At 43.4% G+C, this 15,046-nt stretch overlaps 1 protein-coding gene across 4 annotated transcripts in view; it reads left to right on the forward strand.

The window, feature by feature from the left end:
* Positions 1-15,046, forward strand: part of DGKG (diacylglycerol kinase gamma) — a 181,833-nt gene that overhangs the window by 49,954 nt on the left and 116,833 nt on the right. For all 4 annotated transcript variants that reach the window (XM_069472806.1, XM_069472807.1, XM_069472808.1 and 1 more), the window contains 4 exons: positions 2,425-2,590; positions 3,130-3,192; positions 9,402-9,572; positions 12,996-13,045. In XM_069472806.1, the coding sequence (XP_069328907.1) occupies positions 2,425-2,590; positions 3,130-3,192; positions 9,402-9,572; positions 12,996-13,045 (450 nt within the window). The remainder of the gene's footprint in view (positions 1-2,424; positions 2,591-3,129; positions 3,193-9,401; positions 9,573-12,995; positions 13,046-15,046) is intronic.

A 15,046-nucleotide genomic window follows, 5' to 3' on the forward strand; every position in this document is an offset into this window, starting at 1 on the left:
AGTGGACAGAGGAAGGGACAAGAACTAATATCAGATGACTGAGAGTTTCAAGCTGATTCTAGCATGGTGGGAATATAATGGTGTCATTGGTGTTAACAGAAACTGTAGAGTCAGGAAGAGGAGCTGGTTTAAGGAGAAGGTTAATAGAAGTTTAGAACTTGAGATCTTCTAGTCCAGCACTCACAATTTGCTAGAGAAGAAACCAAGGTTCAGAAAAGGGGGGAAATATGGTTGATCTGAAATCAGCCATGTGGTCTTCCAGGTCTCATACTCATCTTGTTTGATAATCTTTTGGCTTTGGTTTTTTATAGCATGTTAGTTTGTTTAACTAAAGTTTCTTTTTATTATATCAGTCTGTTTTCCAGAAATATTTTATTCCCATAACTTCCATATGATGCTAACCAAAGGAGATTTTGAAACTCAAAACTACATTTTAAAACAGTACTTGTCAATTAAAATGGTGCAAAAAGAGCTTTTTGAAATAAATTAATGAATAACAATGCCATTAGCAAATATTCAGTCAAATCAAAGTAGAAAATGAAAAGAACTGAAATAGAACAACTCCACAGAAAATAGAGAGTTACAGAAAGAAGAGAGGATGAAATGCTGCAGAGAAGCCACAAATGAGAAAGTCTCAAAAGAGATGATTAAATTTGTGACCTTCAAGAGAGCAGGTTCGAAGGTAATGAATGGGCTAGGATCCAAACCAAGTGGGATTAAGGAGGGGAGGAGGCTGATCTGGTCTCTTAGGAGAAATCTGGAGGGAGGAAGGATGGGCTAGCAATTCTAGCAGACGGCAGTTTCTTTGGGGTAGTGGCCATGGAGCGTGCTTGCAGGTAGAAGAGAGGCAAAAGCTCACAGGTGTGCTCAGAGCCAGTGAGGTGGAATCAGGAGTCATAGGAGGTGGGTGGCATTTGGAAAGGAGAAGGAAAATATTTTGTTCTTGTGTACCAGGAAATTGGAGAAGGATTTGTGAGGAAGGGACATTCTGAAGTGATGATGCGGTGCAGACAGAGAGGGACAAAAAGAATGTGAAACAGACACAGAGACTCAGGGACAGAAAAGGGACAGAGAGAAATGGATAGCTGTCACAGGAAAGGTGAGTCCACTATTTTTGTAGAGTTCCCTTAATCGGGTAATGGCCTCTGTCCAACTGAATCAGGCTTCCTCCACCCTGCAAAGGGTATGTATGGTACAGCCCAGCCTGTGGCTAAACAGAAATTGCTTTGTGAGTTTCCAGTGGGCGGGGAGGGCATCACTTGCTTTTAGGGCCAAGACTTTGAACTCAAACTTGATTATACACATACAAGCCAGCTTCTGGTTCTGGGAAGTCTCCCAGATCTCCCAGAACAGACAAAAGGTTAAATGCTACCAACATTTTGGTGGGGGCACCAAGCAGGCCACCCCCCCCACCACCACCACCAAAAGAGATTTTATTCTCACAGCTATTATTATTCACAAAAGCCTGCACAGCAGATCTCAGAGTAGTGCTTCCTCAAATGATTTCCAGGAGCATCTGCCGATTTGATGAAGAATCTGATGCTATCAGAGCACACGCCAGTGATGACTCACTGCGAACTGTTGTTGTTGAGTGTTTGCTGAGTGCAGCAGCCCTTCCTGGCAGAGTTGCTCCCAGCCTGGGACCAGAAGCCAGGCGGTACTGGGAGAGACACAGCAGGAAGAGGGTCTAGTTTTTGGCATGTTTCTTGGTTCCACCTTCTGTCCTTGGCTTCCTGCTCTTCTCCTGGTGCGTAAAACCTTCACAAGGACATGTTTGGGGAAGCAGCTGAGCCAGACGCATGCACTCCCTTGTTATCTTGGGGTTTATCCAGGGAAATCAGGATTATGAAAGTAATGAAGGATGGAGCCTGTTCTTTTCTCTTCTAGGCCTTTCCTATTTTCTGAGACCTTAATACTCAGGAATCACATCTCTCATGGCACAAAGGAAAACCAAGATACCACAGAAGAACCATTTCTTTCCAGCATGTTTTCAACTGCATCCTTCTTCATCTTAACTAGGATTCCAGGGTATTGACCTCATCCCTGTTCACTGGAGCCACATCACTCACATGGACCTGGACTAGGACAGAGCCCTCCACTCCCAGCTTTCGCTCTCCCCCACCTCCCTTGTCATCTAAATTCAGACCATATTATTACAAAAGCCTGCCCTGGTCCTGTGCCCTGCCGAGCTCCAACATGCATCCACCAGTGTTTTCCCATCTTTACCTTCCATCCCTGCCCCTGTCTGTCACTCCCTGTTGCCTCCCTGGCCTTTTCACTTCTGCCCCCATCAGCTCCTCTGCTTCCGTCTGCTTCCCTTCCCACTTCTTTTACCTACCATCTCCCCAACTCCTTTTTCTTCTCTCCCTCCTCTCTGGCCCTTCACTTCTTCCTCCTGACTTCTCCCTTTTTGCCCCTTCTCAGCCGATTAGCTATGATGTCTTCAAGCTATTCATGAAGGCATACCTGGAGGTGGACCTTCCTCAGCCACTGAGCACTCACCTCTTCCTGGCCTTCAGCCAGAAGCCCAGACAGGAGACCCCTGACGGCCCAAAGGAGGGGGCCAGCAGCAGCGAGGCCAACGGCCCAGGTACACAGACCAGCTTTCCCCAGATGGGAGGACGTTGTGCAGCTCCCCTGCCACAGGCACAGGCTGTGTTCCTAGAGGATCCCCTTAGCATAGTAACTTCCCTATGGAGTGAGAATGGGGACCAAGGGACCAGGACTCCTTCCCTCATTGAACCTTATGGGAAGCCTTGTCAGAGGAATAAAAAGGGAGCATAATTCCTGCCACTAAGGATCAGAGAGTAGGATGGGGGAGGAAGGGACACAACTAATTATGGGAGTGGGAAGAGAGCCTTCAGCAAAGGCTGCTGGTCCGTGGAGGGAGCACCTTCAGCTTGTGTCCAGGCTGGGACTAGCCTGGGAGTGTCAGGCAGGGGAAGGCATGGGCACCATCTTCCCAGAGCTTGGGCTATAATGGAGGAGACACAGTCAACCCCAATAAGCAAGCATGAACCAGCTGACAGTGACCTAGAGACAGTCACCTAAGTGAACCAGCTCACCACCTGCCCCTCCAAGAAGCTGGAGGGCATGGGCTGGTCATTAAATCTTCTTTTTGTCCCCCAGATCCTAATATACAGAATGCCGATAATGCTGCCAAAGCAGACGAGGCCTGTGCCCCTGACACTGGTAAGTCTTTGGAATATAGGATTTCGGAGAGAAGTGGGAATACCTCATCCCTGGGGAGGAGTGTAAATACCGAACCAGCAGTTTGTCTCCATATAATTGTGCACCCCTATGCAGATCTTGTCCTGCTGCAACTTTCAGAGCCTCCATATCTGGGGCTGCTGTCCCTTGAATGTCCTGGGTTTATCTTCACTTGCCCTGGAACAGAGAAGGTCAGGACTGGAGACCTCTCGATAGTTGTTTACCTCTGGCAGATCTGCCTGCCCAGAAAAGGGACAGTCTTCTCAGGAGAAAGAGAGGGTGTGTGTGTGTGTGTGTTTGAGAGAGAGAGAGAGAGAGAGAGAGAGAGAGAGAATGTGAAGAGGCAGTTCTAGGGCTGAGTGTTATATGGAATAAAGTAAGCATATTCTGACATAAGCCATTCTCAGGGTAGGAAGGAAAGGGTAAAACTAGGAGCTTTGAGATTTTAAATTCCCAGCAGGAAAATCCATGGTGAAAAGCATCCTGCCCCAAATCTTTACCCAGAGACTTTCTTAGTCCAAGTATCTGGAACTTCAAGAGGAACACGGAAAAAGTTACATTTCATTCCTGAGGTTCCAAATTTTCTGGGCAGGGTTTGTTTTAGTGGCTGAAATTGTTGAGGTACCAAGGAAGAACTTCCTGGGGATAAGTCATTATGTGATAATTGAGAAAAGATGATCGATGACGATAATGAAAGTTAGCTGGCTTATTTGACCATTGTGCTTATTTGCAAGAGCTGTATCATTCTTGGTCTAAAAGAGAAACTTCCAGAGAGTCCTTCCCGGAGAAGTGATTTGTGATGCACCATTTCCCTTGTGTATGCGAAAAATCACCCCTTGTGGTCAAATCATGAAAGGGCAATTATCTGACTCTTGGCTCATGGAGTTATATAGCATTTTTTTCATATTCTTTTGAGACTTGAGATATAAAGGACAAAATCCTTTTCCTGCTAGGTCCCCTTCCAAGGATGTCTTAATTAGATGCCCCTGTTCACCAGAAACAAGAATGTAGGGCCAGGTGGACACCACAGAGAGAAGCCTCTGCCCGCAAGGAAGAGCCAAGTCCTGGAATCACCTTCAATCCGGCCATCTGTTGGAAATTCCAACCTTTCCTACTGCCCAAGCAGAAGCCAGAGGAAGAAACTAGATTCTTATTTGATATGGCCTGTCCAGGCCTATCAGATCAGTCTCCAAGGTCAGATCTAGCACAACCCATTGCAAATTATTAATTCCCAGGGCCAGGTGGGTACATGCTTGTGTCCATAAGAACAGTAGAGAGGGGTTTTCACAGAGTCCAGATGTTGGCTCAGAGCCCGAGCCGTCTGTCATCATTGAGATGTCAGCTCAGGAAAGGCTGAGTCCACCCTTCCCTTCATGAAGGCTCAGGACTAATTGGGATGAACTAGGAGAACTTCAGTCTCCTGGTTTGTAGTTAGTTTCTCAGGCTGGTGAGATGTTTCAGCAACCCAGAATATTGGAGTGTCAAGGAAGTCCCTCAATATTTTGTTTTAGTTGTTCTCAATTATAAAAGTAATACACTCACATTGCAGAAAATTTAAAGGGCACAAAAAAGAGAGAAAGAAACAACAGAAATCAACAACAAAGATCAAAAACAAAGATCAGTGGTTGTCAGGGGTTGAGGGAAAGGAGGGATAAATGGGCAAAGCACGTGGGAATTTTAGGGCAGTGAAACTACTCTGCATGATATTATAATGATGAATACATGTCATTTGCCCAAACCCATAGAATGTACAACACCACGAGTGAGCCCTAATATAAACTGTAGATTTTGGGTGATAATGATGTGTCAATACAGGCTCATCAGTTGTAACAAATGCACCATTCTGGCGGGGGATGTTGATGCATGGTAGGCTACGTGTATGTAGGGGCAGCGGAGTATGTCCAAAATCTCTGTACCTTCCTCTAGTTTTGCTGTGAACCTAAAAGTGCTCTCAAAAATTGTCTTTAAAAAAAAGAAACAATAAAATCACCCATAATCCCACCAATATAATTACTTGTGTGCATGTGTGTGTGTATGTGTGTGTGTCTGTGTATAATTTTCTTGTAATTTTTTTCTATAAATTTTTATAGAGCTCGGATAAGACTATACTATATATTATATATTATATACTGTACTGTGTATTAGATATTAAAATATATATTTTTAAATATATATTAATAATTTTGGATCTAGCTTTGTTTTTCACTTAACATTTTTTTTTTTTTTTTTTTTTTTTTTTTTTTTGTTGAGACAGAGTCTCACTTTGTTGCCCAGGCTAGAGTGAGTGCCGTGGCGTCAGCTTAGCTCACAGCAACCTCAGACTCCTGGGCTTAAGCGATCCTACTGCCTCAGCCTCCCGAGTAGCTGGGACTACAGGCATGCGCCACTATGCCCGGCTAATTTTTTCTATATAGATTTTTAGTTGTCCATATAATGTCTTTCTATTTTTAGTAGAGACGGGGTCTCGCTCAGGCTGGTCTCGAACTCCTGACCTTGAGCAATCCACCCGCCTCGGCCTCCCAGAGTGCTAGGATTACAGGCGTGAGCCACCGCGCCCGGCCTTTCACTTAACATTATATTCACAAACATTTCTGTCATTCAAGACTTTGGGTAAACATCAGTTTTAATACAATCCCCTATTTTAATAGGAGAGAAAACTGAAGCTGGGTGTGGGGGAGTATGCCTGTCTGTGCAAGATCACACACTATTTCACACAAACCCAGTGCTGGAATCCCAGTCTTGTTTTCTTCCACTGGCCTGGTGCTCCTTCCACTACAGATACTAAGAGAAAAGGTGGAATGAATCAGGTCTGCCCAAGACCCCTCACATGAAAGAGTCTATGGCATGACACCAGGACAGAGCCTCTGTGACTTGGGGGAGGCTGTTAACTTTTTTTACTGGTGGCACCTGAGGGACATACTCAAGTGGCTGTAGGTCAGAGCTATGTCATGTAAGGCAGCAGGAGGAGGAAGGGCACTGATGGGACAGAGTCAGTGCCACTCAGCCCTCCTGGGCCCCAGCATCCCCATGACAGGAGTGGACAGTAGACCTGCATGAAAACTAGAGCCATGGCTTAAGATCCAGCCACAGCTCTAATAATTCAAGGATCTTCAGAAAGGGCTATAATAATGTTAAGGTATAATTGGCATAAAATAAATTGCACATATATTAAGCATACAATTATTAAGTTTTGACATATATACACGCCTGTAAAATCAGCATCATAATCAATATAATGAACATATTCATCATCTCCAAAAGTTTTCTTTGTAATCTCTTCTTCCTGTCCTCTCTACCCACCCACTCCTCATGCCCATATAACCACTGATCTGTTTTCTGTCACTATATATTAGATGGCATTGTCTAGATTTTATATAAATGGTATCACTTTTTTGGGTCTGGCTTTTTTTAACTCACCATAATACTTTTGAGATTTATTTGTGTTATGTATATAAATAAATATAATGGTTCACATATTTAGTTGCCAATTAGTGTTCTAATATATAGATATTTTGCAATTTGTCTATTCACCTATTGAGGGACATTTGGGTTGTTTCCAGTTTGGAGTTATTACAAATAAAACTATTATGAATATTCTTGTACTTTAATGATGCTGAGTATCTTTTCATGGGCTTAACTGTTTATTTATTTAGGTCTTATTTAATTTCTTTTTAATGTTATGGGGTTGTATTTGCTAGAATTTTGTTAAGAACTTTTGCCTCTATGTTCATGAAGGATATTGATATTCATGTTCATGTCTTGTCATGTCCTTGTCTGGTTTGGGCTTTTTAGAGTAACGCTGGCCTCACAAAATGGGTTGGGTAGGATTTCCTCCTCCTAAGTCCTCCGAAAGAATTTGTGTAGAATTCCTATTATCTCCTTAAATGTTGGGTATTGGATATTTTTGTATACCTACAAATATTCTTGAGCTTTGTTTTAGGATACAATTAGGTTACTTGGAAATAGTCTGTTTGGGGTCTATCTTTTAAGCTTCGTTGGACAGGACCAGAAAGGCATTTACTCCAGGGCTAATTTTGCCTCACTACTGAGGCAAACTCTTCTGAGTGCTCTGCCAATGCTCCGTGAATTATGGGGGTTCTACTGTGACCCATGGGAATAGGCATTATTCCTGGTTCTTTTTGCATTCCAGGGACTGTTCTCTCTAATGCTGGTTCTCTCCCCAGCCTCAGCTTCCTCACATGAGTGTGCTAATCACTAATCAGCTGAAAAATTGAAGGGAGCTCTGCTGATTGTTCAAAGGGAACCTTCTACATCTCTCCAGAGCTTTTTCTCCCTGCAGCTCCCTCCTTTCCAGTGCTCTGCTCTATGAACTCTGGCCACCTTGGGCTCCCCGGACTCCCAGCTCCACCTCACTTGAGAAAGACTGCCAGGATCTGCCTGGGATCCCCCTCCCCTGCGCTGCAGCCCAGAAACTCTTCCCAAACACTATGATGTAGCAATTGTAGGGGTCATCCCACCATCTCAGGATCATTATTTGGTGCTGCCTCATATTCAATGTCCTAGGAACTGTTGTTTCATATCTTTTGCCCAGTTTTTTAGTTGTTTCAAGTGGTAGAGTAAATCTGGTCCTTGTTACTTCATTTTAGTCGAAGTGGAAGTCGTTGATAGTGATTTGATGGATGAATAATCTGAGGAGATAGCAATAACTTAGGGTATGATGGACTATGCAGTACAAAGGACTTCTCTCACTTGTCTTCTACATTGTTACATTATGCTTTTCCATAACTTTTCTTCCAATGATGATTTTATACCTCTGTTGCATATGTAATTTTATTACAATCCTCCCCTATCTCACTATCCCTATTTTTATTTCATCCTATTATATTTTCACCTCTACTTGTTCAACCCTGAGATTTTCTGCTCTTGTTTAGTAGAGCAGAGTACTCTACTTAGTATCTTCCTGCAACCTGCCGAGGTCTTGTCCAATAGAAAATTACTTTCAAAAATCTGGTCTTCTGAGACTTCTGGATGAAGCTTCTTTTCCTTGTTTTGCAGCTTTGTTTCATAGGCTCCATCTTGGTCACTTCATGGGGACCTTTGTAACATACAGAGTGCATCAGCAACCTGTGGTCTCTCCTGCTATCCATCTGGATAATGGTTAACTCCCTTCTCAGACCCACAGCCTCACACAAACGACCTAGCAGGCTTTCGTCAGGCTTGAGAGGGAACTTTTGCTCCTGTCGCGTGGCTCTTTGGTTCTCTGAATGGAGAGTGTATGGGTAGCATTGCCTCCCCCAGCAGGCATTATTGTCAGGGCTGTCTCCACCACTGTCTGTGCCTCCAGCACTTTATTGCTTGGCGGTATTACAACACCTAAGTTGGATTCTCCACTGCCCATCATCCTTTTATTCCCTGGTTCATTGTTTCTGTGAGTTGTACACTCCTGGTGGATGTTGAGAAATCATCTCTGATGAGCATGGAGATGGGGGGCTGAAAAAAATAGAAATCACACAGTAAAACAGAGATGCCCAATCTTCTTGTTAGTAATAGATCTTATATTTCTGAATCAGAGGACAGAGTGTAAAGAGAGAAAGTTTTCCTACCTAAGAGAGGAAAAATGTAGAGGGAAAAGTTACTTTATTCCTGTGGTACAATAAGTCACTTTCTACATTTTCTTAATCAAACTTATTAGGCTTGCAATTGGTCAAAGTTCTTCCCATTTGTAGAAATTGGTTAATTATCAATCCCTGGTTCTTCTTTTGAATATTCATCTCTCTATATTTGTCTTTACATATATTTGAGAAGGAATATTGTGAGAGGGTATGTTAGTAAATGACTATTGTTCATTTAACCATTTTGAAATCCCACTCAAAATTACTTCTATAAGTTGGGTGTGTTCCCCAAAAAGTAGGCTAAATGATATTTACCTGTGGACTGACTATTGCTAGTACCAAAAATCACACTGACTATTCAGAGTATAGATGAATGTCTTACAAAGAAATATATTCTTAAAGTGGTCAGAATGGGGTCCACTCAGAGAATATGAACCCCGTAAATTGGATTTCTATGGCCACTCATTTTATCATTTCTATGTAACCAAAGCTTTTGAAGACACATACAAAATTGTTGGCTTGATGATGAAAAGGATAGGGCAAAAAAGGGGGTTTAATAACTTACTAAACTTACTGAACACGAAGTATTCCTTGATGCTTTTCTTTTTCTTGGCACAGAATCAAAGATGGCCGAGAAGCAAGAACCAGCTGAAGATGAGGTGGCTGCAACCCTCCCAGGAGCCCCTGCTGCTCAGTCTTCAAGCTCAGAATCCCCCATAGTGTACCTGAAGGATGTCGTGTGCTACCTGTCCCTGCTGGAGACGGGGAGACCTCAGGATAAGCTGGAGTGTAAGTGCTCACCCTCTCAAGGGCTTCAGCTTTTTCCTAGAGGAAGATCTGGTGTCCTGTCCATTATTCCCAAACACACTGGAGAGTGATCTGGGATCAAGGTTATGGGTCCTGCCTCTTTGGGGGAGGTTTGTTTCTCCTATCACCAGTGGTGATATGAACATCTTTTCCTGGAATCCACCCTAGGACTAGTACCATATAAAGTGGGAAGGGCATCTAAGACCTAGGCATTGAGAACAGGAATTTGGAAAGGAAGAGGGGTCTCATCAAGAAGTCAAGGCCTCACCCAAGGATCAAGACTTCCTTGCTTTGCTAGCAGAGCTTCCTAAAAGCCTCCAATAGGAAAGCTGCTGCCTCCTATTAATGGATTTTTCAAGGAAAGATATCCAACATCTGTCCTCCTTCTGTGCCCAAGCAATGTTTTAACTATGAGGAATTCTTATTTTCTTGAGATTTAATCAACCTCTATCTGTTAAGGCTTTTTCCATTTCTCCTCCCAACCCCCATCCCAAGCTCTTTGGCCTCTAGAGAAAGAGCTAGTTAATTAATGGAGTTGAGCTTGGTTTCATGGTGCTACTAAAGTTGATTTCAAAAACACATCTTTTGGGGGAGAATAAAACCTGGTAGCAGAAAGGAAAGTTCGCAGAGGCTGAAACAGCCTACAGTCCAGTAGATGGCTCAGTCCAGGGATGGTTTCGCTGGACTCTGTGAACCTCCAGGCATACTTTTTAAAATAGAAGATGATAGAACCTTGTTTAAAAATTTGTATTGTCTTTGCTTCTCTTGGGAACTTAAGTAAAGAAAAACATGCACATTATAGCAAAAGTCAAAATTCCAATTAATAAGACTAGTCAACAACAAAACTTAAACATTAGCAAGGCAAGTCTGCCAAAGGTTAACTCTCGCCCAAAACAAAATGAAACAGTTTGCTCATTAGCTGAGCTTAAAATCTCCCCCATAGGTTTGAGGTGTTAACAATTGCAAGTCTTAAGTGCTAATTTGGTAGCAAATGTAGCAGATTTCTGTTTTCTTCTGGCTAAAGTTAAAAGTGAAATGTCAAATTATTTTCAACATTTAGCTGGATTTTGAGTCTTAGGCATTATATTTGTTAATAACTGCCAAAGAGAATGTGGCAGATTCTTTATATTAGTGACTCTCAGACTGAGTTTGTAATGACAATGAAAAGACACTTTAAAACTTTTTATTATAGAAAATTTCAAGAATAGATAAAAGTAGAGGGTACAATGAACTTCCATGGCCCCATCACCCAGCTTCAACAATTATCGACTCATGGTCAATCTTGTGGCGTCTCTACCTCCCACCCATTCCCTCTGCCTCAGTGTATTTTGAAGGAAATTCCAGGCATCATGTAATTTTATCTGTAAATATTTCAGTACACACCTCTAAAATCACAGACTGTTTTTCTTTAGTATAACCACAACACCATTATCACAGCTAAAGAAAATTATTCCTTAATATTATCAAATATTCAGTCAATATCCACATTTTCCCAATTATCTTAGATATTTTTTGTTTGTTTGAATCTGGATCCTAGTGAAGTACATAGATTGCCATTGGTTATTATGTCTCTTTGCTCTCTTTTAATCTTTTGCTAATTCTTCCCCTGTAATTTTTTGTTGCAGAAACTTGGTCATTGGTCCTATAGATTTTTCATTTTGGTTTGGTTTGTCTTTTACTAAGCCAAATCAATTTAAATCCTTCCCCTTAATTTTAATGATTGAAAACAAGCTAAGCTTTTCTTTTTCAAAACCCAGCAGTTGTGTGTGTGTTGTTGTTGTTGTTGTTGTTCTTTTTAAATAATAGCCTGGAATCCCACCTATTGCCAATGCAATAATAACAGTGATAATTCTCGTCATTAAAAACCTTATATTTGCTAAGCACTCTAAATGCATTGTCTCATTTTATCCTCACAATAACCCTAGAAGAATGATGTGATTATTCTCATTTTATGCGTCAGAAAACACAGGAAGGTTTAAAGACTTGCCCAAGGCCACACTTCTAAGAAATAAGAGTTCTTACTCAGGCCTTTCTAGTTCTATTGTTCATACACAGCAGGACCCCTTAGAGAGCTGACTAAGCCTGGAGCCCTGGAAAGATGCAGGTAGGAAAGGCTGTCCTTCTTTATGTCATTGGGCCATCTGTTCGGTGAGTCAGCAGCTCATGCTACGCGCCTCTGACATTCCGAGGGGTCACAGAAAATCGGAAGCCCATGGACCCTACTTAGACTCCACCCAGGGACACACCACTGAAAAACACAAGGTGCAGAGATAGTAAAACTTCTAGAAGGAACTGACAACCCAGGGGCAACTCAGCAGGAATAATGTGACAAGGTGGGCACATGCTGAGAGGCCTGATGCTTTGTGTGAGGGAAGGACCAGTTGGAGGAGGGTCCCAGAGAAAGCAGACATGATGATGGGTTTTAAGGAGCAAGAGGAAAGTGAAGAAATGTTTCTCTCTGCTACTCACCCTGCTTACTTCTGAGACCACAGACAGATCTCTCTGCCTTTGGGTTGAATGAAATACAGGTTTCTAGGTCCCATAAATGAACATTTGTCCCTTATCCAAATTTCTTTCCCAGATCTTCCTTATCCCACATCACTTCCCTGAAGGTAGAACATGATTGAAGATGTTTCTGAATAGTATATTGACACTTTAGGGGAAAAAAAATAATAGCTTCTGTAGTAGTAACTATCTCATAGTATTATTAAAGATTGAGTAATAATGAGTAAGTGCATGGGACAGTGCCTTATACCTATTAAACACTATATATAAGTGTTTATTGATAAAAGAAAATCAAAATAAATAGCATCTGTTGAGTGCTTTCTACATTCCAAGCACTGTGAATTTGGCGTATCAGTTACACATTAATCCTCATACTAACAGTAAGAGAAATAAACTATTAATATTATAATCTCCATTTTACAGATAAGGAAATTGAGCCCAAAGAAGTTAAATAATTTGTTGAACACCCCAGACATGATAGGGCAGGGCCAGGATTTAAATTCTGCCTAACTCTACACTCTTTCTGTGCACAATAGAAGCAAAGGCCCATCTGTAATTCTGGTGCCTCTGCCCCACCACCAGCAGGGCATTTGCTTTGCATTGTGTAATAGTGATGCTGAGAGCTGTGCATGCTCTCTGGGGAATCACACTTGGGACCTGGCTCTCATCAACCACAGAATTACTGTTTAGACAGGTCTGGAAGCCAGGTGGCTTGATTCTCCTCCCTGGCCCACCCTCTCTGTAAGGAAGTCCAACTCTGTGCTTGGAGGGAGGGTGAGCTGGCTGCACAGCCTTCACCCCAGTGACGGCCAGGACTGATCTAAAAACTCAGCAGCATCAAAACCCCAGCCATCCCTGCTTTCTGGAGGACACTTCAAGCCTTACCTCTGTTTCTTGCAGTCATGTTCCGTCTCTATGATTCAGATGAGAACGGTCTCCTGGACCAAGCGGTAAGCTCTCACTCTAACTATCCCTCCTAAGTCTGAGAAAGGATGGGGGAGCGGGGAGCAGAGGGAGGAAGAATCCAAAAATTTTCAGTCCCATCTTTGTAAGAATAGCAACGTCTTAATACTGGCTGCAGAAATCTGAGTAGAACCCTCCACCTCCTATTTTTAAAGAGCCAGCCTTGCAGGGAGTGAATGCCAACTTATCTTTTCATTCCAGAAGCCCAGGATCATAAAGTCTCAGAATGGGGAGGTGCTTTAGTATTTCCTCTGGTTTAACTTCCCCATCGGGGTGCACAAACTCCCACTGCAGTCTTCTGCTTGAGTCCCGGGACCAAGAGGAGAGATGTGGAGGAGGCAACAAGACCACGAGAGAAGGGCAAGGGAAGGGAGGTTGCTGGTTACTGCTGGTGTGCTCTGACATCACCCTTGGCTTCTTCTCATACTCCAGGGCATGAGCCCAGGAGTCTGGTTCTGTCTGCTCTGAGCACATGATCTTATCCCGTTGCACCTGGGAAAACCTGAGACTCACCCCCACCCCTTCAGGAATAGTCAGGGATCATGGAGTGAGAGGCAAAATGGAAAAGGAAGAAGGCAAACACAGTCAGACAGGCCTGTGGTCATGACTGGCAATGTCAGAGACAGGGCTCATTAACGGGACAGGCCTGAGGTTGAGTTGCATGGAGCTGAGTCAGACGAGAGGAGAGAGGAAAGAAAGCTAGTCTGCTAGACCAACTGAATCATCCCAATTCCCTCTAAAGCCCAGGGTGCCTGTACAGGATCCCTCCAGCCACATTGCAATACTGGGGTTTGGACCATTTGAGGGAACCACCAGAGAATCACAGAATCTCAAGCGTTGGTCACCACATATTTACTGACTGTCTACATTACGTCATGTGCTCTCTAAGCACTGGGGAAGACATCAGCGTAGCCAACTGACAAAATTCCATGCCTGAAGCTTTCACTCCAGCCCAAGCATAGACACTAAACAGCATAGTAAAATATGTGTTAGGTAGAAATAGGTACTAAGAAGAAAAGTAAAGGAGGAAAGGAAGTATTGGAAGGAGTCGCAGCTTTAGCTAGGGGAGCCAAGGAAGGCCCCCCATGGGGGTAGCTAGGGGAAGCGCCTTCCAGGAGAGGGAGCAGCGAGTGCACAGGTCATGAGGGAAGCCTGGGATGCTGGGGATTACTAGGGGCCAGTGTGACTGGAGCAGAATGAGCACATAGATGAGGGCAGAGTGAGGCAGTAATAGGAGATGAAATCAGAGAAGTTATGGGATGGGGAAGAGGGGGGTGAGGAGTTTACAAAGCATGCTAAGCCTTATAGGTGATTAAAAGGGTTTATCTTTTACTCCGGAGAAATGGAGAACCATTGAAGGTTTTGAGCAAAGGAGTGGCATGACTGACTTATGTTTTAACAGAATTGCTCTAGCTGCTGGGCGGGTATAGACTGCAGGGATGCAAGCAGGGACCAGTTAGGAAGCTATTGAAATAATCAAGGCATGAAATGGTGGTAACCTTCCACAGGGTAAAATCATCGCCAGTGGTAAGAAGTGGTTACATTCCAGATATAGTTTAAAGGTAGTATTGGTGGACTAAAGCAAATCTCAAAATAGTTATCTGATTCAACTTCCCATCCAGAATCCCGCGTAGATGGGCTCCCAGGCTCTTTTTGAACACTCCCAGTAGTGGGGAGGTCACCCGCTACCTTGAGAGCCACTCCACTGTTAGAGAGGCTTCCTTCCTGCACACAAGGCACCTCTCTGTCTGCCGGGCAAGGGTTTCAACACAAAGCCTGCTTCTGCCCTCCTCTTCCTCTCCCCCGACCAAGCAGGGAATCCAACCAAAATAAGCCAACCCTCAACTCCTCCCTTCCCTACGTCCCTGGGCTTCCTTCTGCCCTCTTACCTGATGAGAACAAGTGGAATACTGATTCTACACAATAGGCCTTCAAGTATTTGGAGGCGCTATCACATCTGTCCTAAAAACTCCAGGCTGAAATGTCCC

The sequence above is a fragment of the Eulemur rufifrons genome, chromosome 7 (assembly GCF_041146395.1).
Source record: "Eulemur rufifrons isolate Redbay chromosome 7, OSU_ERuf_1, whole genome shotgun sequence".
Lineage (NCBI taxonomy): Eukaryota > Metazoa > Chordata > Mammalia > Primates > Lemuridae > Eulemur > Eulemur rufifrons.